This window comes from Ascidia mentula, chromosome 6 (assembly GCF_947561715.1).
Source record: "Ascidia mentula chromosome 6, kaAscMent1.1, whole genome shotgun sequence".
NCBI classification, from domain to species: Eukaryota; Metazoa; Chordata; class Ascidiacea; order Phlebobranchia; family Ascidiidae; genus Ascidia; species Ascidia mentula.
In genome coordinates this window covers 7,797,482-7,822,212 of record NC_138571.1, presented here as the reverse complement: position 1 = coordinate 7,822,212, position 24,731 = coordinate 7,797,482, and the positions used below count along the sequence as shown (strand labels likewise).

The 24,731-nt window shown below is 37.2% G+C and overlaps 3 protein-coding genes across 5 annotated transcripts; 1 reads left to right on the top strand and 2 right to left on the bottom strand.

The window, feature by feature from the left end:
- Positions 1–1,287: 1,287 nt before the first annotated feature.
- Positions 1,288–8,453, bottom strand: LOC145906759 (26S proteasome regulatory subunit 10B). 2 transcript variants are annotated; one of them, XM_082994210.1, is made up of 9 exons: positions 8,331–8,453; positions 7,307–7,426; positions 4,893–5,013; positions 4,264–4,378; positions 3,543–3,692; positions 2,536–2,760; positions 2,165–2,269; positions 1,684–1,813; positions 1,288–1,630 (listed from the first exon to the last, which is right to left on the bottom strand). In XM_082994210.1, exons 1-9 carry the CDS (start codon positions 8,413–8,415, stop codon positions 1,512–1,514), a joined length of 1,170 nt encoding a protein of 389 aa, XP_082850336.1. In that variant the 5' UTR covers positions 8,416–8,453; the 3' UTR covers positions 1,288–1,511. The 2 variants fall into 2 exon arrangements, with proteins under 2 accessions (XP_082850336.1, XP_082850337.1); XM_082994211.1 differs by lacking the exon at positions 8,331–8,453 and having other exon boundaries at positions 4,893–4,967; positions 7,307–7,374.
- A 5,220-nt stretch (positions 8,454–13,673) lies between these two features.
- On the bottom strand, positions 13,674–24,343 carry LOC145906296 (uncharacterized). Its single transcript, XM_082993710.1, has 19 exons — positions 23,888–24,343; positions 23,608–23,797; positions 23,335–23,557; positions 23,126–23,276; positions 22,799–22,949; positions 22,167–22,651; positions 21,640–21,830; positions 21,364–21,537; positions 21,081–21,286; positions 20,538–21,023; positions 19,821–20,002; positions 19,310–19,622; positions 18,910–19,193; positions 18,691–18,849; positions 16,615–16,771; positions 16,197–16,504; positions 14,762–15,353; positions 14,632–14,705; positions 13,674–14,574 (listed from the first exon to the last, which is right to left on the bottom strand). Exons 1-19 carry the CDS (start codon positions 24,272–24,274, stop codon positions 14,026–14,028), a joined length of 5,262 nt encoding a protein of 1,753 aa, XP_082849836.1. The 5' UTR covers positions 24,275–24,343; the 3' UTR covers positions 13,674–14,025.
- Positions 16,641–18,553, top strand: LOC145906297 (uncharacterized). Of its 2 annotated transcripts, none has more exons than XM_082993711.1 (2): positions 16,641–17,102; positions 17,214–18,553. In XM_082993711.1, the coding sequence occupies exon 2, from the start codon at positions 17,351–17,353 to the stop codon at positions 18,137–18,139; it is 789 nt and encodes a 262-aa protein (XP_082849837.1). In that variant the 5' UTR covers positions 16,641–17,102; positions 17,214–17,350; the 3' UTR covers positions 18,140–18,553. The 2 variants fall into 2 exon arrangements, with proteins under 2 accessions (XP_082849837.1, XP_082849838.1); XM_082993712.1 differs by having other exon boundaries at positions 16,679–16,767; positions 16,896–18,553.
- Positions 24,344–24,731: the final 388 nt, after the last annotated feature.

The following is a 24,731-nucleotide window of genomic DNA, read 5'->3' as shown; positions in this document are numbered from 1 at the left end:
CATCAAATGAACGTTTTATTCCACATTTACCGGCCATTGAATTCTATGTAAACAGAATTAAAAAAAACATATCAGAAAACATATTTCGGAAATTTGTGCTTCACTCGCAATAACCAGCGACCCATAATTTTCAGGCGACCAAATTTGGGTCGCGACCATTAATCTTTATGGAACAATAGGGAAACACTACCTGAAGGACGCATATTTGTATTTCTATGAAAATTAGTTTTGGTGCTGGGAAATGCCCACCGTGTAAACCTGTGTCACAATGCAAAGTCATGCATCACCAAGCAAAGCAGTGACGCAATTAAGTTAAATTTACGGTTGAATGAGCGCACATGTGCGTGCTGTTGTCATGGCGAATTTTAGGGTGTTTGGGGCAGTTTTAGTGTGGTTTTGAGCTATTCCAATTAGGTAGTAACTTGCTGGTGGGTGCTGCTGAAATTTATGTTGAAAATGGAGCAAAAAAATCAGGGTGTGTTTGTGGCAAAATGAATCGTTTAAGTGTCCAATCATTTGTGATTTTATGAAAGATCCATTTCATATCTACAAATTTTGATCAAAATTAGTCTCCGAAAAAATGGTTTAGCCACCCCCCTAGGGCCATTTGCCCCCCTGGTTACTCAATATTTTGGTTAAAAGAGCAACCAAAAATGGAACTGGATTTTGCAGAAATATGAATCGTTCAACTACCCACTCATTTGCATTTTTTTAAAAATTCCAACTCTTCTCTATGCGATGGCATCAAATTTAGTTGCTGAAAAAGTGTCAATGCCCTCCCCCAAGGGCTGGGTATACCCCCCTGTTGGTCATATGATCTTCCAGGAGGCCCAAAAAGTCCTTGCTCTGTACAGTCTCATCCAGGAGCAATTTTTTTTTTTTTAACTTTGTAGAATTTCAGGTCCTTATGTAAGTCACAAGACCCATCAACTGTCATTGGGAAACAAGCGGAACAGTCGCTGGATGCATTACAGCCGAGGGCCTTGAACACAGGATTTCTCCTATCTAATACCCATATAGGTCCTTAAACGATTAATTTTTCTGTAAATATAGCCTGAAGTTTGAGCTGCCTTTTTAGTTTAATTTTTCTTCTAATTTTCTAAACTCAAAACCCGCCCTACTAACAGCACATGTGCCCATTCAACATTCAAATTGACCCCCATGCATCACTGATTGCTTTGTGAAGTGTTCCCTCTATTCTGAAAGTGGACCAGGGACTTCAGAAGTATAGTTGTTGATCCTAGTTACGTTAGAAACTTGTACAGTTGTACCTGGAGCTATTGAATGAATTTTTTTGTGTATTACCAAAATTTATGAAACATATGAATATAGGTTTGTTGAAATATCACTGTTTTTCAAACAAATTATTTGGACAACAAACAAATTTTCAAAGAGAAAAGGGGCAAATAGGATTCCAACTAAATTTTCTCTTGTGAAGTCAAAGTAATGCCAAATTTCCACATGCAAGTTCTGACAAAGTTTTAGCACAAACAAAATACAATTAGACCGCACTAAAGAGGTTTATAATCAAATTTCGACTCCAATTTTTTGTTGTCTCCAACTTTTCGAACAGCCTTCATGAAGTCTTCTTGAATAACAAATTCACGTTCAGCTCGAATAGCAAATAAACCTGTTACAAAAAACAACATTTTATGGAGTTTACTTTGTTCATACAGTTCATACCTGCTTCTGTACAAACATTCCTCAAATCAGCCCCATTGAATCCATCTGATAATTTTACAACTGCTTCATAATCTGTTTCACCATGTTTGGTGATTGGTGCAGCATGAATTTTTAAAATATCCAACCTTCCCTGCAACAGTGTATAACATGTTAGAAATGAAAATAAGTGTTAACTTGGTGTGGTAAAGTTTTCCAATTGCTGGGCAAAATATATTTACAGATAAACACATTTTTAACATTATTGATTCTCTGTTTGTCCATAGTAAATCTATAAGGTTAAAAATAATATTTTAAATGCATGATATATCTATTAGGCATAGTAATGCTGATTTAGGAAAGGTAGTGAAATAAACATACATGTGTGTGTTAAATGTTGCATTACCTATTAGTGAAAAAGAAAAGAAACTAATTTTTTACATTTGTGGACAAGCCACAGCTGACTTGTTACTTCCATTGTTTGAAAATTGGTTTGAGAAGTTACCTGTTCATTTGGCAAATCAATACGAATTTTACGATCCAGTCTTCCTGGACGCAGCAGGGCTGGGTCAAGGGTGTCTGGCCTATTTGTGGCCATGATCATTTTCACCTGAAAAAAATTCAACTGCCTGTATGCACAAAAATTAAACCAAAAGTTTTTCTGCAAACACTATCAGTTTTCTGGAAACTACCAAAAAGGAAAAACTGCAAAACCTATTTAACGACCCTTGGCAATTGTTAGTCTTACAATAACTTCATTGCAAAAAAAAACAAATTCAAATCAAAGAGGAAACCAACATAACAAAACTAATTATTTATTCAAACATTAATAAAAAATGTCTGGGTATTGGACAAGAGGACTTAATTCATACATACCTTTCCCAGTGTATCAAATCCATCCATTTGATTTAACAACTCCATTAAAGTTCTTTGAATTTCACGGTCAGCACTTGTTCCTTCAGAAAAACGGCGACCACCAATAGCATCGATTTCATCCATAAAAATAATACATGGTTGGTGATCTCGAGCATAATTAAACATCTCACGAATTAATCGAGCTGATTCCCCAATGTATTTGTCCACGATAGCAGATGACACAACCTACAAGCACACCTTTAACAAATACCATATTATGCATCTGGCTTCACAGAAAAGCTTTTAATTTAATACTTCTGTAAGACTCTTGGATGTTAGTAAACTCTCAGACAGCTGAAAAAAAAGTTTTAGCCCTACGATTGTGTAGCTTACAATCGAGGACGGCTAATAATCGAGAGGGGTTTACATTTTTAATGACACACACATATTTTGTCTGCCACTCCGTATTTTATTCAAATTTACCTTCAGTCTGCGTGTATACTGATACATCAACAGGTTTTTACTGTACACAAGGCTGTAAGGGCAACTAACAGCAATTTGGTGACAATACTGTTGTAGCACACTAAACATAACTTTTGAACATTTAGGTAAGGTGTACATAATGTTTCACATATTCTTATATTGCTAATGGTCTAGTGAATAAAGTATTTGTAAATTTAACCATAAAATTTTCTTGTTTTTGATTAACCTAGTTTAACTGTTGTATTCAAAACAATTATATCAGTAGTGGGGAAACTGAAGCTCACCAGCCACATGCGGCTTTCCAAAATGTTTTTGTTATTCTTCTGGCTAAATAGAATCCTATAACTCTCTACATCCCTAAATGATAGAGTTATCACCTTACTTTTGAGGCTTGTTTCATTGATGAGTTTGTGTTATTGTCAAGGGATTAAAGAGAGAAATAGAAACCATGGGCTTCTCCAGTTTGACGACCAATTTAGTATTTTTCTTAATAGCCATGGGCTTCTCCAGAGTTTTATAATAAATGACACAATAAATTTTATTACCTTTAGGAAGTTTGCATCCAATTGACTAGAAACAGCACGGGCAAGCAAAGTCTTGCCGGTACCAGGAGGTCCATAGAGTAAACAACCCTTTGGTGGAGTTATTCCAACTCGCAAAAACAATTCTGGATTAAGAAGAGGAAGTTCGATAACCTAAACATATATATAAAATAACATAACAGGTTTTCCAGATGAAATATTTTTTTTGACAATTAGTTAACACGTTGCCAATATTATGCATGTTGAAAACAACTGTTAGCGCTCGCATAGGTGCAAAGAGGAATATAAGGCCACTGCTTGGAAAATAGGTTTTATTTGTTTGTTTTCTTGATAACATAAGCCCGCTTATGATCCCTTTTGGTTACAAATATATTCAAGCCTTCCTTTGAAAGTAGTATTAATAAAACTACAGTGCAAGCACTACCGCGAAAACTCGCATCGAGTGTTCCAGAGCGTTACACAATTGCGCAAGCCAGAAAGCCACTGTTTATGTGACAATTCATGTGAACACGGGCGTTCGTATTTTGCAATTCTCGACCACAATTAACCTTAGTTTACACCTGAAAATCGGGGAATTCCCCAACAAATTTGGACCCCCCCTTTAAAAAATCCTGGATACGCCTGTGCTACCAAAGCATGTTTTCTTATTTGTATTTGATCCTGTACACTAACTTCACAAATTTTGTTAACTTAACATTATTATTTTTCTTGTAATTTATCTTACTTCACGTAATTCACGAATCTGTTCTGATAATCCTCCAATGCTTGAGTACTTCACATCTCCTGGATCTTCATGAGACATATTGTAGACTAGTGGGTCAACTTCTCGTGGTAAATACCTTGTGCCACAAAAATTAAAAGCAATGATAAATTATCCAACTGATAAGTTTAATCAAAAATGTCAAAAAGATCACAGGAGTCAGTCTGTGCTGCTCAATGGTGACCAAGTGGTTGTATTTTAACTAACAATTTTTTTTATCAATCTGTTATAATAAGAGCCAAGACACAAGAAAAGGGCAGTGAAGTAAAAAATAACATTTTACAATTCAACCACATTTCCAGTAATAATCACTTGATGTAACAGAAATAATTATATATTAAATTTCACAAAGCAATCTGTGGACAGCTCAGAAGGTTTTTTTTTATGAGAAAAATATATTTCGCCTAAAAAGGCATCATCAGTTTCTCCAACTGCCAAGAAGGAAAAACAGAAAGGAAAAAGTTAAGTACATAACGCAAAAAATTTTTTTTGTGTTTCAATTCATCCAGTATTCATTCATTAAACACACTGGATTTAACAGAAAATTTCAAATTTATTTTAAGGTCAATTTTAAAAGCACTGCCAACACCCACCTCATGATTGTGAGAGTAGTCATATCCAAGGCAACTCTGGTGCCAGATTTCAACTTGCTTTTGTCGACCTGTCTTCTGCACCCAACAACATATCTTGGACCATTTGTTGCTTTGACAATAACTAATTTAAAATTAAAAATATATTTGTTTGATAATATTACATATTGGCTTTGGGGTTTATGGTAGTCATAGACTTAATCCAGGTTTATTAAGTATGCTAAATATTGAAATTTATCAATATTTAATAATGTTATATAACAGGACTGTCAACAGTTCCGCTGTCTAATATGATCAAACTGCTTGTTGCCGTAGTTTGTTTTACTGCCACTCACTTTCTGGGGTATTAGCAGTTTTTTTACATGGCAAGATGCAATGTAATGAGTGCTGGTTTAGTTGTAATTTTGAACTGAACCTACAACTCTTTGCAGAGTTGTTGCTTGATTTGTTTATCACATTAATTTTGGCAAGTAAGCAATTTGGTTGTAGCTATTTTAACAACTATAAAGAACACGAAGGGGGAAAAAATGTGAGAACAATGACTTATTGAAGCACAATTATTATTTTATCTGATAACTTCCTAAAAGAACAATGCGCTCACATTGTATTATTATTTTTTTGGTCAGATAACAGGCTTTATTTCTGTGTCACTTATAAAGGATAGCCGTGCTTCATGTGGAATCCTGACAAGAAATTGCAAAACTTTATACAAGTGTTTTAACACAGGAGTTCTCCATCGGTGTCAGGATTCCACATGGAGTTCTTCACCATAGGTGTTTGGTTTTCGATATAATGTGTTACTATGACATCATAAGGCATCGAAAAAACTGTCACTGAATTTCTGTGTATGAGGCGTATTAGCTAAAGGGGCATAATGGCGATGAGCACACATGATCAGTGTATGTCGACACCGAAAACTACTAAAGGGCCAGCTGCCATATTATACCGAAAAGCTGACCTTGCAACAAAACAAGTTCAACTACTAAAGCACTGTTTCTTAACCTTTTTTGTATCACGAACCCCTAAAACATTCTTTGAAAAGCCATGGACCCCTTTGCAAGAAACACATTGCAAATGTAGAAAAATTAAAATTCGTGGACAGCGAAACCGTATGGACAAAGGAAAATACGTGGATTTTCGGAATAATTTTATTTCGTTTCATGGACCCCTTAATGCATCTTCTCGGGCCCCTTGGGGGTGCATGGACCCCAGGTTAAGAACCCCTGTACTAAAGGGAACATATATATTTTGTGTGCGTCATGTAAAGAATAAGCATGTCACTTCTTGTGCAATGCAATTGTTTCAAATGTTGAGATTCTAGTCACCAATTTGGCTATTTGGTGCCACTGTTTTTTATTACTGACTGGCAATGACTCATGCTTTTTTTACAAGACCCAGAAAAAAAGAAGATTGGTTATCATTATCCGTTGAAAGCCTGACAGTGGATTAGACAGATTATGTGGTTTCCTAAGGCATGCATATTATCCTTCAGGGATGTTTTGGGGAAAAACTTGGGGATGCACCTTCCCCCTGGACTACGATCTTAGAAAAAGTATATACATATGTGCGTAAAACCCTGCTAGTTTGTTTTTAACTACATTGCCTAGGGTTGTGTTTTTTTCATGTTACGCAATACATCTGCTGTTGTTTTGTGTCATTTGTCAGACAGCATTTTTCAAGACATTTCAGAAAAAATGCAAGCCGATTCGGAAACAAAACGAAATTACTGTGAGCGTGAAACACGTCCCATTGTAGTATTGGGTGTCTCATGCTTCATATGCCCAGGGCACTGATGTTTGATTACCAAACAGAATGCTATGTTGGAACAAATAAACGTGGGCATTTATTAATATGGTATAACACGTCACCAAAAAACCTTTATAACAAACAACAGAAGTATCACAGACCGGGTCCCAAAAACGAGTAATTTGCAAAATGTTTGTCCGTTTTCAGGACAAAAATGCTCTTCCAACTATCCAGTAAAATTATGTGTATTATCCGTCCGGGTCTGGGTATTAAAAATTGGTCAATATCCGGCTGGGGCCGGGTACCCAGATCCAGCGCAAGACATCACTACTGAATATACATAGTAATTGTCTATTAGTTACAGTTGTTATCAGCAATTCCAGCTTTTCACAAGGGCGCACATGAAAAAAAATGTTTAAAAATACTGCTGACTGTTCCATAAAAGGGGCAGAGAGTTTTTTTTTGTTTTATTTAAAATATTTTATTTTGGGACACCTACAATGATCAAAGAACATTCTTTTGGCTGACTATTTTGTCTGTAAGGATAAAGTTTGTGTTGAAAAACTGTGGCTGAATGTGCAAGTGCAAGTTATAATAATATGTTAGTATATATTTTACTTAAATCAGCAAATAATTTATCCTGCGTATCTCAGTCCATGAAATTGGCTTACATTTTTCTTCTGTTAATTGTTTCAGAATTTCTCCAACTATTTGTCCGACACTTTGCAAGGCTTTCAAATCATTTTCCGACTTGTCAAAAGCTTTTGTTTTCTTTTTTAAGTCTTCACGCACTGCACAAGAAAAGAAAAAAATATATAATAGCACTTTTTGAAATAGTATATTACAGGGTGGATCCAACTCTGGCCCACAGAAGTTAAGCATTTCATACCTTTTTCAGTTAGTTCTGGTAGCCTAATTTTTAGGCATATCTGCAGCATTTTTACATAATGATACACATTTTATAGTACCATAAAACTTGCATTCAAGTTATTTTCACAATGTATCACAATTGTGCAAGTCACTGTTAATGTGATGATTAAACCTGTGCATTCATGTTTTCTGAAGATCAATCACAAGTAACAATAATTTAAAAGCGAAAAATAAGGAGATTTTGGTGCCTTGATACAAAAATGAGATAAATATTCAGTGGAAAGAACAACCCAGGTAAAACATGGTGGGGTGTCTGTGCCAAAAACCACAGGGGAACTTGGAGCTTGTGACAGTAGGTAAGTTATGTTTTTATTGCTAATGTAATTTTTTACCGATATTGTCTATTTTAGTGAATCGCTTGAATCAAAACATCAAGACTTTCATCACTTAAATTGTTTCTTTATTTAGTAGCAAGTAGGTCCTTCAACAAAAGAGCTCTGAAATTCAATTGATGTTGACTTAATTGTAATCCATGCACGATTTTATCTGCGTATACAAACACCCTGGAACCTCATGTCAAGTGTTTCAATTTGGGAAAGTTTGTTATTTGCATAGAGGAGTTTTTGGGCTTTCTTTAATTGCGCTGACGATCGCAACGTTTTTCGTATGTTAATGCATTGGCTAATTTATATTGTGCAGATTATCCGCAAGTTTTTGCAAAAGTGCATGACGGTTTTTACGATCTGGTGCACATTTGTCAATCACTATTTTAAAGAAGCTTGAATTTTTGAATTGTTATTTTATTTTACTGATAATTTTACTTACATCCTTTAAGACGTCCATCTATTTCCTTATGTTCTAAAAGTTTTCTTCTATAATCAGCAAGGACTTTTTCTCGTGGTTCAATCATCACTTTGTATTATTATATTATACATATAATCTGATCCTAAAATACAAAAATATGCAATTTTACGATTTCAATTAACTCCGCCAGCCCTTATTGGAAAGTACTTAAACACCGGAACACAGCCAGCCAGTCAAAAGCCAGCCACCCGAGCTTGGTCGGCACACTTCATCTGCACATAAGTCTTTGTGCAATATAGAAATCTGTGTGAATATTACCGTTTAGGTGTGCGTAATCGAAGTAGCCACCAGGCTGTGTACCGGTGCTTTAGTATTGTAGCGAACATGTTAATACTTCATTCATAAAATATATTATAGTTACTTGGATTTTAAAACCAAAGAACCGTAACTGCCCTGAAGCATGTTTTCAACTTTTCCCCTGACACGTTGTTGTCATTGTTTAAGTTCGTGCCTTGCTAGGTATGCGTAAATGCGTGTCACTGCAGAACCAGTTTCTAGCACTGTGTAACCTGGCTTGAAGGCGAGTCATATTATAACAAGTAAAGTGACTTTTCTTTCTTGTATAATGTGCCTACTGCCTACGTTGTGTTACAAGGTAAATGGCGAGATGTTCGGCGATGGTAAAGGCAATAGTGTTGATCAGCACGACGGACTGACCTGTTGTATTGACGCAAATAAATAACCCGGAAAAAGACTGCACAGTTACTCTGTAAAGCCTTCAGTAGAAAACCTTAAGATATGGAGCAGATAAGAACCGTATATACATCATTCCAACACCCACACAGCCGAAACACTTATAATTCTACACTATCTACAGTATCACACCAGGGCTGCCAGATGGTCAAAACACTTCACGGCCAATTTTTTTTTCTCTTAGGCCAAAATTCGGCCAAATCACGTTATAAGTTTGATAATTTCTACAGAAACGACTATATAGCCGGAAATAAATTCGTAAATTGTATGTTTTAAACACTGTTATCTATATGCTTATCAGTGGTTTCAAAACCGGTTATGTTGCTAAAACATTACGATTGGAGCATAATTCTTTACCAACTCAGTCAAGATTAGTTTATAACGTAACAATTTTTCGGAGACATATTTATGACAACACAATCGTCCACAAATCTATTGATAACCTGAAACCAGCAATGCCTTTTGTGGATTTATATAGTACCAAGTGAAATTCGGCCAAATATCTGCCTTACGGCCAAACGATTTTTTCGCGGCCAGGCCGATTTTCAAACGGCTTGGCCGTGAAGAGGGCCAAATGGCAACCCTGTATCACACTCGTAGAGGCAGAATAATAAAGCCGTTTTAGCATATTACAAAAGGTACAACAATCATTTAAAAACACAATTATTTGTGTAGTTGGAAATGAATGCTTGAAAGCAGAATCGCAACGGGCATACAAATCCACGTCAATCAAACCCTGATAAGGCATTTAAGCAAAGAAGAGATACAAAAACATCCACGAGCTTTGAAATTATTTGCAGGGCTTTGAGATAACGCCGGGAGATGTTCAAGGGGTGATTTCAACCTGTTTCGATTATAATTCCCAATGGTATGGATCACTTTGTAAGAGGATAAAACTTTTATTTAACTGAACAATTTTGACACAACTTCTGAGAACGGTTAGCAGAATACTTGAATATTTTCCGTTACGCAGCCTATAGCGGAACAACGTAAAATGGGCCATGTTCGAGGAGTGATTTGTACATGTTCCAAGCGCATAATTCAAAATTGTTTGAATACGCTATGTGGAGAATAAAATTTCCTTTTCAACCATCACAAAAAATTTTGAATGAACTTCATAGAACTTTCAGCACAATAGTTTGAATAACAGCAGATATTTTTCCGTTACGCAACCTATAGCTAAATAGCGCAAAAGGGATCATGTTCGTTGGGTGACTTGAACCTGTTACAAACGCATAATTCTAAACTGTAATTGATATAATTTTCCTTTCAATCACTTGAAATTTTGGTTCAATTTCGCCTAACCTTTAGCAGAATACTTTGAATAACACAGATGTTGCTACGTGTCAAAACTTTTCTCCAACACCTGCAAAATAATTTTAAAAATCGCGGGTGTTTTGGTACCTCCCCTTAGTTTAAATGACTACTTAGTGTTATTTTTCCAATTACACAAACATTTGTTTTCTAAATGCACATTGTACCTTTTGAAATATGGCCAGTAGGCTTAATAATTTTGCCAGAATGAGTGTGGTGCTCTCCATGAGTAAGCAAAACTGGCCTACCAATTAACAGGGCAGATAGAGATACAATTTCAACATAAAAATGAACCTCCTTTGGCACTGATGATGCATTTTCAACGGTATAGGTTTAGTTTGGGGCGTAGATCCTCGTAAAAAGTTATGAGCTAAACTAAAAAGTGTATTTTCATGGTGGTTATGATTAATATTCGATGGGTAGATATTGCAGCGTACCACTTGATTCCCGGTTGGCTGCAGATGTGCTAATGCTAAAGTCTGCTTGCGTGTTCTTGCTGCAGACTACTAAATCTAAAACTCCGTGAGCAGACTTATATTTATTAATGGAAACACATGTCTGCAATGCCAGGCGGTGTAAGGTTAAATTAGTTCCAAGAGCGTTTAACTAGAGTTTATCACGTGACTGAATTGCAGCGAATTACTATCAAAAGATCGTGGGAATGTCACAGCGCGATGGCGAGAAATAGCAGGTTCGAGAGAGAATGAGAAAGACTGTCCAAGGATTACGAAATGTTTTATAACGAAGTGTCAGAAAAAATATGTTGTCCAGCAGGATGCCAGAAAGCTTGTGGAAATTCTTGCAGGAAAGCTTAACTCTGCTTGCGTCCTTTCTGTGTGGTGTTCCAATGTTGAGTTTCAGGAAACATGCGGCATGGTCTGAACTAGGCCAGGGAAAACATGCGTGTTGCCACAACATTTTAAATAAGTTAGGTATCGTTGAGAAAGTTGTTAGTTGAACTTTTCTTTGGTGTAGGTTCAGTTGGCGGACCTGTGGACATATTTCAAACCGATTTATTCAAACCGAATATCACTGCATGTTACTGTTCGCTTTAAGTATTTTAAATTTTCAGAAAGTTCATGCCAATCGCTAGAGATTCATCGAAATTCGTCAAGAAACGATAAAGTTATGTGTGCACCAGCAAACAGTGGAATCCGAATAAACAGCTGCGGACATAAATCCCAAGCCGGCGAATAGCCGAACAGAATCGATTACGGTATACGAGCCGAATTAACATGCGCACATGACTATTTATACTTGGGCTATCCGAAGATTATTGGTTGGTTTAGTCACGTGATGTTATGCAACAGTTGCGGTAATTTAACACAAGAACAGTATGTGAGGTATTATACTGATGTGAGTAATCGTCAGCGAAATAGGTGCTCGGGAAAATAGCACAGCAAAGTCGTAAAAAGGAAATTATTTGATTCACGTCAACAGAATACGGCAGGTAATTAAGTCTTGAGTCCAGATTGGAGAAATGTTTATACAAAATAGGTGGTAAACAAAATCTGCAGTGTATTCGGTAATCTCTGCAAACGTTATGACGTAAAATTATTCCGGGAGTTATATAAGCTACTGGTACACTAGCAACGGAAAACAATTGGAAGTTCCTCATAAATGGATGTGACTTCAGAGTTTACTGAGTTGGAATTTTATTTGGTTTAACAGGTATTCGATCGATAACAACTACTTCTGTCAAGTTGATTTGCTAACCGCTATCACATGGCTGGACAGATATGAAATTTGCAACATTGTCGAGTTGTTGCGGTGATGTCAGAGTGTCCAGCAATATTTGTTTGGGTCGTCCATGCGCTTTTAATTTGTCTATCAGCTTGCGTTCACAAAATGTTAAAATCTTAGTTCTAAGATACGTCTTTGTTTTTACAATTTGCAAATAACTTGGATTTACTTAAGACGCGCATAGAGTTTCGAACTGAATTTTTAGTATGTTAAAGTTAGCACTATAATGATTCCAAAAACCATTTTTTTCTTAATCTTTCTTGCCCTTTATTACTTACTACAGGCAATTCTGCAAACAATGTACATTGTCAGATAGCAGAAGGTCGAAATGATGTGAGGCAACTTACTCTTGAAACAATTCAGCACTACAGACAAAATTATTTGTAAAGACATCAAGAATATGCACTGCACGCAAATTTATGCAATGTGACATATTTCAGTCAAGGTGGTTTTATCTTTTACCCGCGTGTTCTTATCTTTATTGTGCGTGTCTTAACACACCTGGTAGTCGGAAGTTGTAGGAGGGTTGTGCTACACATAAGCGCCCTGGAGACAGAGATGAGTTTTTGAAGCAAAAAATGTATTTTCGAAGAGGCTTCGCGTTTCATGTTGTTAATTTCTCATTTACTCTCTGATGCCAGCAAGACATATATGTATTTTGAATTTATACTGAAATAAATTATGCTGTTTACTTTTTGTTTGGTTATTGTTTACAGATGTCATATATTTTTGTTTTATTATCAAGCATCTTAAAACTTTCAACAATATTGAACTTTGAACATTAATTATTTTCACCAGAGACACTATAGTCAAATGATATAAATTTGAGAAGGTTGGTACAAAAACTTTGCTCCCTTCATATGGAAATCCTGAAGCTCGTTTGTAAATTTTTCCTCTGACTTGTTTTTTTTTGGGCAAAATAATACCTGATAATCTAGACCTATAAATTTAGTCAAAGAATACAGATTAAAAAAATAATACAAACTATACTGGATCAGTGAACCTAAGCCACCTAGACCCTTTTTAAGGCGAAACATATTTTTCTGTCATTAAACATCTTTAGAGCTGTCTGTCTGATTGATTTTTACAGTTTTACTCAGAATAAACGTAGCAAGACCCAATAAAATAACTTTATATAGTCTTCTTGTGGCAGGCTATGTTTTTTTGCCTTGAGTGTCTTTTCACTGCAAACATAAACCATTTTAGCCATCCAACTACTCGCAATCCACTTCATGATTGCGTCACAATTCCATTACTTCAGCACAGGCATCCTGGGGCACACTCGAAAACAAAAACAATTGCAGGTTCCGCTTACGCACGAACCGGGGAAATCCCCATCGACCGTCCCTAAGGTGGTTTGAGTATCTACCCCTTGTGGTACATTTAATATTGTTACAAACGTGGTCAAAGCCGATGAGAAAGTTCAAAGAAAATTTAGCTGTGTTTCCGTTTGCCGCAAAAATAAAGCCGTCATAGTTTAAACATTTTTTGGCGGTAAAGCTTACAACCCATCTGTTTAGTAAAAGAACTAAGTTTGTTATTAGTTTCTTCGTTACAAGTTATTAGTTTCTTCAATTTAACTTGATCGTTTATTCAGTCACATGCAAATTTGAAATGCAATTAACATTTTCAGTCAAACATCTCGATGGTAAATTGCAGATAAAATGCTTAGTGGCATACATCTTTGTCGACTTCAAATATTATTTAGGATTATTGTGATTTAACTTATCGATTCGAATTGAATCTCGTTTCTGGTACAAATACAAACAAATTTGAGTTTTACAAGAATAAGCAGCATTTTGTCAGGAATTACAGAGCTACTACATAATTAACAATAGTATTGTCAGCCTCTTTTGTTGCGCCGACGTGAGCACACGGTCTTGTTATAAATACAATATCAGAAAATTCATGGTTGGTCAGTGTCAGAGAATCTGACAGATATTGGTAAGCCTGAAACAGAACGGCGCGACATTGGCCATTCACCATATTCATTACAACATTGGCTTTCTCGGTTTTTCGCGAAGTGCGTCTTGTGGGTAGACCGAGACATTACTTTGTTTTGGTCAGCACAATGTTCGAGTAAACTCGCTGAACCATCGCCAAGCTGTTGACAAATCATCGACACTGCATTGTGCCACCGCGCCAAGGCACTATTGTGTGTTGTTTTTGGATTAGGTACCACTTCGTCAAAACTTAGGCCGTGTGAGGTTGCAGGACATTTTAGAGAAGCTTGAGATGAAGTAGTGTTAGTGTCAATTGCAGCATCAGTTACATGGAGTTCTTTATTTATAGAAGATTTATAACCAGCATTGGACTGGGTCATGTCCAACATTGAAAATACAGACGATATTTCGCTGGGCGTTGCTCTTTCATTTGGTTGTATAAATGTTTCGAAGTCTCTTTCAAAACAAAAGGCAGTTTTTGATGATTGACTCCACAATGAATCATCTAAAGTCTGTTGAAATGAATTTAGAAACAAATTTAAATATTACCGACATATTTTTAATAGTACCTCGGTTTGGCTACACTGGCACCAACCAACTCGATGAGGATGACGCTGCGGAGACAAATTGCAGGTAGTTTCATCTAAAAAACATTTTTTTGCAAAACTTGTACGTTATAATCTAAACCGCTGTTTTTACCGCAGTTATGTTGGTATGGTTTGATATCATTTTGTCCTGCTTGGTAACTGTTTTTTCCCAGCCAAACATTTATTGCAAGAGACCCGAGTAAGATTAACCCCATGACCAACAGCCACCACCATTCGTATTCACGTTCGCTATCAGGTATCTGGCTTAGTGTTATTTCAGCTTGCAAGCGACAAGACATTCCAGATGAATCGCAAATTCCGACAGGCACCTTGCTTTTGTCACAAGCTGAAATTCCAAAGCAGTTAATATTGTCCACCAGAGATGGAGGCAAAGAATTTCCATCAGCAAACGAGTTGTTTCGGAATTTTAAGGTGAGATATTTAAATTTGTTATGCACTTCATGTAGATCGATGACTAATGTGTAATTGTTTGACCAAGAGCCTGAATAGTTTCCAACAATTGCTGGCCGGAAGAGAACAATCTTGTCCAAAAGTTCCTTCGTGTTAACTGGTGGCACGTTTGTTGCTCTGTCGAACATGACAGTTATTGTCGCGCTGGCGTAGACGCTGGAGTTGTCATGACTGGTATGTGTTGGTACAAAAGAATAAGATGAAATTCCTGGTGTCAAATTTGATTGCCGCTCCTTGATAGAATAATGCTATGTTTAATTATACTTGTAAACGAACGTATATAACGACGAACTGAATTCTCTTGATTTGGCACCCTTTTAAGAAGAGGTCAAAGAAAAAAGGCACTATAAAACGATAAGCTGTCGTTACTTGGCATCGTCGTGTTGCGACATCTTTCCTGGGATATCGTCGTGTTGATAATGACTCATGAATCTCCGTTAAGCCCATCGTTGATGGCGTGATTAATGTGGTGTTGCTCGACTGTTTATCTTGCAAGTTTTGATTTTTCTTTGATTTTTTGTAAGCGAAAGCGAATGAATGGCCACAAGAACGATGTGCGACATAATAACACTGAAAAGTCAGTGGTGGCACACTTTAACGAGCGAAATCATAGTGTGGGCGACATACGGGTAATGGTCTTTCAAAAAGTCAAAGGAAAATCAAGACTTGCAAGGGAAACGGCCGGGCAACACCACAATCATCAATTCAACGCCATCAACGATGGGCTCAACGGAGATTGGGGGTTTATGAGTCATTATGTGCCGCAACACGACGATGCCAACTAACGCCAGCTTATCATTTCATAGTGTCTATTTTCTTTGACCGTCTTGCGCTTGTTTATTGTATCGCATTGTGTTTATTTACACCTAATGAAGCGAGAGGTACTCGCGAAAACTAGTGTACAATTTTTAATACAAAAGTCAGTCTTCTTAAAAGGGTGCCAAATCAAGAGAATTCAGTTCGTAGTCATATAAAGACCGATACGGCACAATTAATAATTTGTATATAATGACGTAACTTTTAGCTTATTCAACAGTTTGTGCTGAAACAGTGAATTTAATCTATCCATAAGTTACCTGTAGAAACACAGGGTGATCCACTTGATTTTTAACAAAAGTATAATTGACTAGGGATACTGCACTAACACCAGTTTCCTCCGCAATGACCTGGGTGATTGCGGAGTTGTCAAAATGTTCAAAAATGGCAGTGGAGACATCACTTGCACGATGCAATATTTGTGTAGATTTTATGTTGATAATTATTTTTGATGCTGTAGGAATCTTTTCTTCTGAACTTTGTGAAGTATCCCATGCTTCGACATAAACATTACGGCATTTAGACAAAGTGCCGGATAAACCACGAAAAGCAGAAAATACTTTGAAACCTGTAACATGTAGCGTGTTAGTTTAGCACGCAAATACATTAAAATTAAAAACAAAGGTAAACAGGAATTAGGTTGAATAACTGCATATTTTGTCAAATCAACATTCCTACCAAAAATATTTGTGAACTCCGTTGAACATAAGCTGTCCAATTGAGCTTTACTGAAAGCTGGTCTGAGAACGACAACAACTGATGAAACGTTGCCAATTAAAGTTTCATTGCCGAAGACAATTAACTTCTTCGCAACAACACTGAAGATTCTTGGTACCTTAAATAGTTTTTACGTAGATTAAATATATTTTTATATTTAAAGGAAATGTACAAAACAACTTGTTGCTGATGCTGCCAGGCATATTACTCAATAATTTAAAGCTCCTCTGCCTTGTTTTCAGAAAACTTGTTTTGGACGACGTTTCGGTCGTTATACAACAGAACTACATCAGGACAAGTAAAGTGAAACGCCAACACGGCGATAAGCAGTAACGCGTGAATAAGGCGAAAAAGCTAAAAAAAAACGTGGAGGGGAACACAAAGAATTAACAATTGGCTCACAAAACAAGTTGGTTGGCCGCTTACACAAGGACAAGCAAGTGTTATCAGTAAGGGAATTTTGCGATTTGCACAGCACAGATGGGCGGACGCCGTGTGTTATGGTCTGCCAAAGATTCATAAACCTGTCGTTTCACTTAGGCTTATTGTCTTGTTCTTAGGATCTCCCACGTTTAAACTTGCTAAACGTGTGACATGTTTTTTGGCACCCCTTGTGGGAACGACGGATGAGACCGTCCAGAATTCTATCGATTTTGTAGCACAGATTAAAGAATGGCGCGTGGACCACGAGGAGGTAATGGTATCATTTAATGTCATCTCTCTCTTCACGGACGTATCGGTGAAGTTGGTGGAAGTGGCGGCGGAGAGACTGCAGAGAGATAAAACATTGGAGGCGCGTTGTTCGTGGCCACTACCGGAGATCTTGGAATGTATTCAACTCTGTCTGAACGCCACCTATCTTTCGTTCAGAGGTGATTTTTACAAGCATATTTTTGGCCCAGCCATGGGGTCTCCTCTTTCAGTTGTGGTCGCAAACATTGTCATGGAGTCCGTGGAGCAAAGGGCGTTGTCAACGTTTTCGAGTCCTCCACGCTTTTGGCGAAGTTACGTGGATGATACCTGTGTGGTTGTACATCGCGACCACGTGGAACCGCTGCTCGAGCACCTTAACTCGATCGAAGCGAGCATCAAGTTCATCATGGAGGTTGAGCACGGTGGGGTTCTATCGCATGCATCTCTGCCTCACTGTGGAAAAAGTCCCTCTGCGGGTGTGGTTGTTCTGCCATATATTCCAGGACTTACAGAGACATTGAAGAGACTGCTGGAGGACTTCTCCATCCTGGTGTACGAGCGCCCGTCAGTCACAGTACGCTCCTTGGTCTCACATCCCAAAGATCGCGCTGGAGGTGCGCTAGATGCTAGAGGTGTGATATACCGCGTCCTCTCTGGAGTATATTGGCGAGACAGGTCGCGCCTTACAGACAAGAATAAAGGAACATCAACGGGATGTCATCAAGCCCAAAAAGATTTTAGGGACCGCACTGTCGCAACATGTGGCAGAAACAGGACATATAGTCAATTTTGAAGATACAATAATTCTGGACAGGGAAAATGAGAGGTACAAGAGAATGTTTATTGAGTCTGTGCATATAAATGCACATGAATCTGCGCTAAATGATAAAAGGTAAACCTTTTTTCCAACCGTTTATCGTCATTTGACAAACGGTCTGCGCGACACGGCCCCTGATTAAACCTGATGTCCTGCGTACCTCAGAGCACTGTGCTTTAGACCCCGGTATCTCGTTCCTTGTTGGTGCGCATTTTTAATTGTTTGTGTTCCCCTCCCCGTTTTTTAGCTTTTTCGCGTTTTTTTCGCTATATTTCGCTTTTTTCATGCGTGTGTTTATCACCGTGTTGGTGTTTCAATTCATTTGTCCTGATGAAGGTCTATTGTATAACGACCGAAACGTCGTCCAAACAAGTTTTCTTGGCAGAGGAGCCTTATTTTAAATTATTTAGTACAAAACAACTTTCAGGTGCAACAATCGCATGCGAACATTTAGACAAGATGAATTTAGATAATAAACGACAAAGTATGATTTTTTTTCGGGGCCAAAAGTAGAAATGTGTACATACGTTCAGACCCCAACTGCCCTGTAATGGCGGTGATTGGTCAGCTGCAGCATTTGACTTTCCAGTGATGTCTCGTATGCAATAATTCTGGTATGGGTCTAGTGAGTTTGGTACATTTTGACAATTACTGGTGCATTTTGGGCTTAAACTTGCCAATCCGATCTGAAAAATGCTTGGTTTGTTCAACATTGTGCTGTATAAGTCCTTATCTCACAATCTTACCTTGCCTGCTGGTATTTGCGGATATCCTTCATTTATTACTGATATTCTAAATATACTGGGTGATATCCATTTGCCAACTAGCACCTCTCTGTTTTTGGGTGGTGCGAATAAAGAGGAAAAATTAAACAATTTCTGTAGTTGTATGGAATCCAAATGTTTGCCAAATGATGCAAAAGGGTCATCAACGTTGTAGTATCCGAAGGGGGCCATATTTGTTTCAATGTCAAAAACAACATCTATTTCATCACCGCTAGATATTTTTGAATCGGTGTGAACATCCTTGCCTAAATATACATGTGCTTAAAGCCTAACACTGTTTTCACCCAAATATTGTCTTTAATTATAGTCAAGCATTTGTTTTAGAAGAATGCCAACTAAACACTTTAAAGGTTTTTCTAACCTGAAATTAGTTGTGTGTAAGGGTGAGCAAGCAATGCTGATATTGCAGGAACACGCATCGAAGGTGGTTCCACTACAGTGGCGCTTGGTTGGTGTACTTCAACCGTAGTAGTAATTATATTTGATTGCGCGGCTTTATCGTCGAATACAGATAATTGAACAAGCCGTAATCCTGCAATGGGTTGACTTGCGTTGTTGTGGTAAAGTACTCGCGTAAGTACCACTTCGTAATCATAGCCGGTAATATCTTCACCAACCAGAAAGAAACTCAACATGGTTGTTGAAAAGTTGTAGAGAAAGTTTGTCTGTAAAGTCTACAAAAATATTTTTAATGTAATTAAGAAACAACAGAAAAGACAACAAACATGCAGTGTCAGAGTAAAATGCAGCAATAAAACATTATAGTGCACTGTCATATACCCACCACTTTGGTCAAAATTTAACCCCTTTAAGTTACACTGGCTGTTCTTTGAAAAATTGTAGTTGCTGTTCCGTGCCGTGCCTATACTTACCTTAACAACGCGATAGGAATTGTTGTAAAATGTTGTTGACTCCACGAGTTTAGGAATTGACAAATACTCTGATACATTATCAGCAGTTTTGAGAAGAAGTAGATGACAATACGATGGTTTGGTATCATCTTCGTCGCTGATTGCAACGTGAAGGTTTTCAAAAAGCAAAACTTCGTGGTTACCTGCACATATACGGACGTTTTATTTTTACACCTAGTGAAATGTTTTACGCTGCGGTATAATCGAAAATACAATTGAGCAAATATAGAAGTTAGAAAAGATGTCAAACTGAGGTAAAGATTAAAAGTAAATAGTGTAAAACTTTATCTGGAATTGGCTTCCAATATGGCCTCTATGTCACATTAAGATTGTGAGGTAACGGTACACTTATACATGCTCAAAATAAATTGCAAAAAATCTTTTTACTTCTGTACCTGTGTGAGAAAATTGTACAGTTTTGCCAACAAACATGCAGTGTAACTGATTTCATTAAACTATAATCTTTTTGGTTTCATTAAACTATTTTTTAAAACGCCCTGCAAGTGGGGACTGATCATTTACGTGCTTGTGCGTTCTCCTACAAATGTTTCTCACATATATGTTTTCCATTTATGTGTTGCAAAGAGATTCACAGCTGCTCGTCAATTTGGCAGAAATGTTTGGAACCATGTCGACACATGGCCTACGTGACTGTTAATCAATATTTAAACAACTAGCCTGCAAATAGATGAGTACTGGTATTTGTCATCGAAGCATTTGATATAGTTGACAACTGAGGATGGGAATTGACATCTTGTACATTGATTAGAATCACAAAGGGATTTGATTCGATCCCAGTCGAGTCTGTTACGACTATGTTGACATTTCGTGGCCTCTCGTCAGTGTTAAGTGTTGGCGCCGTTGAGGTATGAAGAAAGCTTGCGGTTCGTACAATGGTACTGCAAAGTGCAGCACTGAAACTTCCAGTTACCATGACTTTTGTATGATCATTGTTCCATGTTACAGTAGAAAAAGTGGATTCTGTCAAGGCCAACTCATTTTCATATCCATAGGTTGAACCGAAAACCAGCATTTCCTGGTTTAAATTGTAAACGTTGTTTAGGCTGATTTGAACTGATAGAAAAGTGTAATTGGACAACGATAAGACAACAGCATCTTCAAGCAGCGTTGTTGGTTGGTGTCCTTCAATGTATTGGATAGGTCCTGTAAACATTACCTTTTTCAGAAAATAATATTTTATAATGGGGTACAACTTCACACCATTATTTCCACTTATTGAAGGTCGATTTTCGATTCGGGTTTCTGTAACGACAAACGTTGCAACAGTAACACCAAATGACGATGTTGAACTGTTTTTTGACGTGTCGACGCCAATGGTCCCAGCAGTTTGGTTGTCACTTTCATCCCATGGCACAGATTCAATATAGGACAAAGGTTCATGCAAACTGTCTTCCAATGTTACATATCTACGAGTATTTTTGTTACATTTTACTTGCAATCATTGCTGTTCCATGCATTGGCACAAATTTTCCTTACAACTTACCGCAACCGACAGTCTCCAGACAACAAAACTGCACTTGTGGCAGAAACGATAGTAGGAAAACGTTTGTATACAGCCGAATCTCCTTTCGACTCGCAAGTGTATTCAAACTTATCACCGCTGCTTTGAAACACTTTGGTCACAACCATTCCCATACTGACACCACCATCGTCATCTCTACAATTAGGTTTTAATTCTTAATATATTGTTTAATTATCGCTTTTATGTGTCATGTATGTTTATTGCATGCTATAGCCAAATAAATTAATAAAAGGTTACCGATAGATGCTTTGAATTAAATCTTTAATGGCATTCCCATTTGCGTTTAATTGATGGGCTCTTACGAACAACGGAAACGGCGCATTGGCTGAAGTAAATACTGGTTTGTCATTTACTGGAAGAACTTTGAGAACGCCAATTACTTCTCCAAAACTGAATGCCCCGTCGTTTCCCGCAAACGAGGAATCTACCTGTAAACATGCAGAAACTGATTCAAGACAATCTTTATCATATAATGTCGTTTTAAACTTATTATCAACACTTGTTGAACGGGATGATTTAATGAAGAAGTCGTCTCAAGACATTGTTTAAACAATTGCGATCGAAATGACAAATTTCCAATTTCCAAATTTCTTAATATAGCCTATTACCGCATGTGTGTTACACTCATCAAAAAAATGAAACGTGATATTGTCTGTGGGGGAAATGTAAAGTGACATGAAAACAATAAAAGGACGATGCCTCAACCTATAGTGTGTCTTATGTTACCGATTGTTGAACATTACCAAAATGTAAAGTTTAAAAACCTCTGTATCTTCGTTGTTGCCATTCGTAAAATCCCAGCATCTATATGAAATATTTGCAAAACCATTGAAGTTTTTGTTTGGATGAAAACGAATTTTGTACAAATCTGTTGAACCATTTTCTCCCAGAAGGAACGAAACGCCATTTATACTTTTCCAAGATTTAGCACCATTTGTGCTGTATTGCCATGAACCATTGGCAATAACGTTGGTTATAGCAATACCAATATTTTGCAAATTAATATTATTTTGTAAGTCAACATCGTCACACGCCAATAAAAAGTTTGTAAGTGGAATCCCGTTTTCATTTACAGTGTCTTCATATATTGAACCCAAGTCAAGCACAGTTATTGAATCTGATACTGTTGGTGCGTCATTAACATCTATAAATGACACGGTTAACGTCGCCATATTTGCGCTGAATGGATCTCCGCGTGTTGTCCATGTAACATTGGTGTAGTCGCCATGCGAAAGCATAGAGGCCAACCCTGGAATGTTATAACGTTGAATACTTTAAGTAAGTTATATAAGCTACATTTCCGTACTTGTTTCAAAAACTGCGAAATGCCATATAAGTTATGTTACGATATAGTTTTAGACACGTACCCAACAAAACATTTTCAGCACCAAAATACCTGTTTTATCACATGCAACAAATGTTATTGAAGTGTTTCCGTTAAAGTTTTTGTTCGGAAAAAATACTATCTGTTTTTCCGTTAATATTACGCAGTCAATTTCCGAAGACGTAGACCTCAAAATTTTTCCGTGCTCATCACGCAAACCGTCCTGAAATGTCAGGTTATTTGTGCTATTACAAAGAAATAGAAAACACAGCGCAAATGTAAATGTCATGTTAAACTTCAATAGATTTTAAAAATTAGTTATTGCGGTCATGTCACTTAAACCTTTTAAGTTTACATCGCGTTTTGAAAAGTTTATTGTTTTCTCAAAGGTTTACCTACATTAATCGGCAGAAAACTGCCTGTGGCGGTTTGGTATTTCCATTCCCCGTTCGAACTGTCTGCTCCCAGAACAGCAACCGCCAGTTGAGGGTTGGTGTCGGAATCCATCACATCGAGATTTGGTATCAAATAGGAATCTACCGGAAGGCTTCTGCAATATATGGAAAACTAATTACAAGTAGCTCCAGATCGCGCAAACATATACTTACAATGGAGTATCCTCTGGTATGGAAATTATTTGTGGATTTGAAAGAAAGTAGGGAGAGTCATTGGCGTTTATGACAAAGAAGTAAAGGTTCGCATATGCTTTATTATTATCTTCAAAATAAATAACAATTCCAATTCCCCTCAAAGTTGCTGTGGGTTCGGGATCCGAATTTTTATATGTAAGAGCATTAATAGCGGCTTCATATTCTTTGTTGTTTGCTAAACCTATAGAAGTAACGATTTGAGTATGCATCTAATTCACAGCAAAGACGAACCTGATAATGTCAAAAATCCTTCGGAATGGGAAATTATTGGCGAAACATTGTAATCGAATGTAATGTTTCGACCTCCAACGTCCACAGTATGACTTAGTGAAAAGTAAGAAATGTTTAAACTTTCGAATCCAGTATCCAACACATTTATTATTTCAATGGTGACGTTGCTAATTATGGAATCGCCTGTTACCTACATTAAATGAGAAGGTCATAGTCAATGCAAACTTATTGCACGAGTAGTTGTTATCAAATTTTACACAACTGACTTGTAAATAATTACCTCTAATGGCTTTGATACAAGGAGTTTTTCACCAGAGTCTTCAACATAGTTTGTTACAGCACGTGGTACATTTACATGAAAACTTCGCTTATGTCTTATCCTGGAACTTTCAAATTTCTTGTTCAAATAACCGTCGTCAAATAAACTTTTCTGCATTCGAGGCGATAGAGTTCCATATTCTTGAACAGTTAGTTTTATTCCTCGATGGTTAATATAATACTTTTTTTCGGTCAAATCTTTCTCAGGTTGTTTTATGTAAGGACTGTTCGGTGTCGGATTTTGTTTTTTCGCAAAAGCAGTTTCCCCAAACGACAGACAATGCAGGAAAATTGGCGACACACACTGTCCTACAACCAAAACAATTAGACATCTAAAACTTACCAGCATTATCAACAGAAAATATCTTGTTTCTGTTAATTATGCCTTTGCCTAAATACAGCGAAAAAAGTCTGATCAAATTCCTCAAAAAATCAAAACAAGGCGATTACCAAACTTTTGAACGACATTTTGTACACCACGGCAAAGTTTGTCTCTTAGTTTTGTCCAACTATCATTTACCACAAATATGTGGTCCACAGATAAAATGACTGTGGTTTGTTTTCACTATACACTGTGTCGATGTAAATGATAGCAGGCGATTCACACCTCCGGTGAGAACACTTTTGTTGTAGTGATATTGCTACCATCGGCAGGTGATACAACAGGTGTTCCACTCAAATGAGACAAAGCAAACTTGCCATCACACGCGGAAAATGTGAAAAATGATATGATATCCCACCGACGAGCCACGTCTTCAAAACCATTTCATTACTGCTTATTGCGCAAATTCGGCGGGTAAATAAAA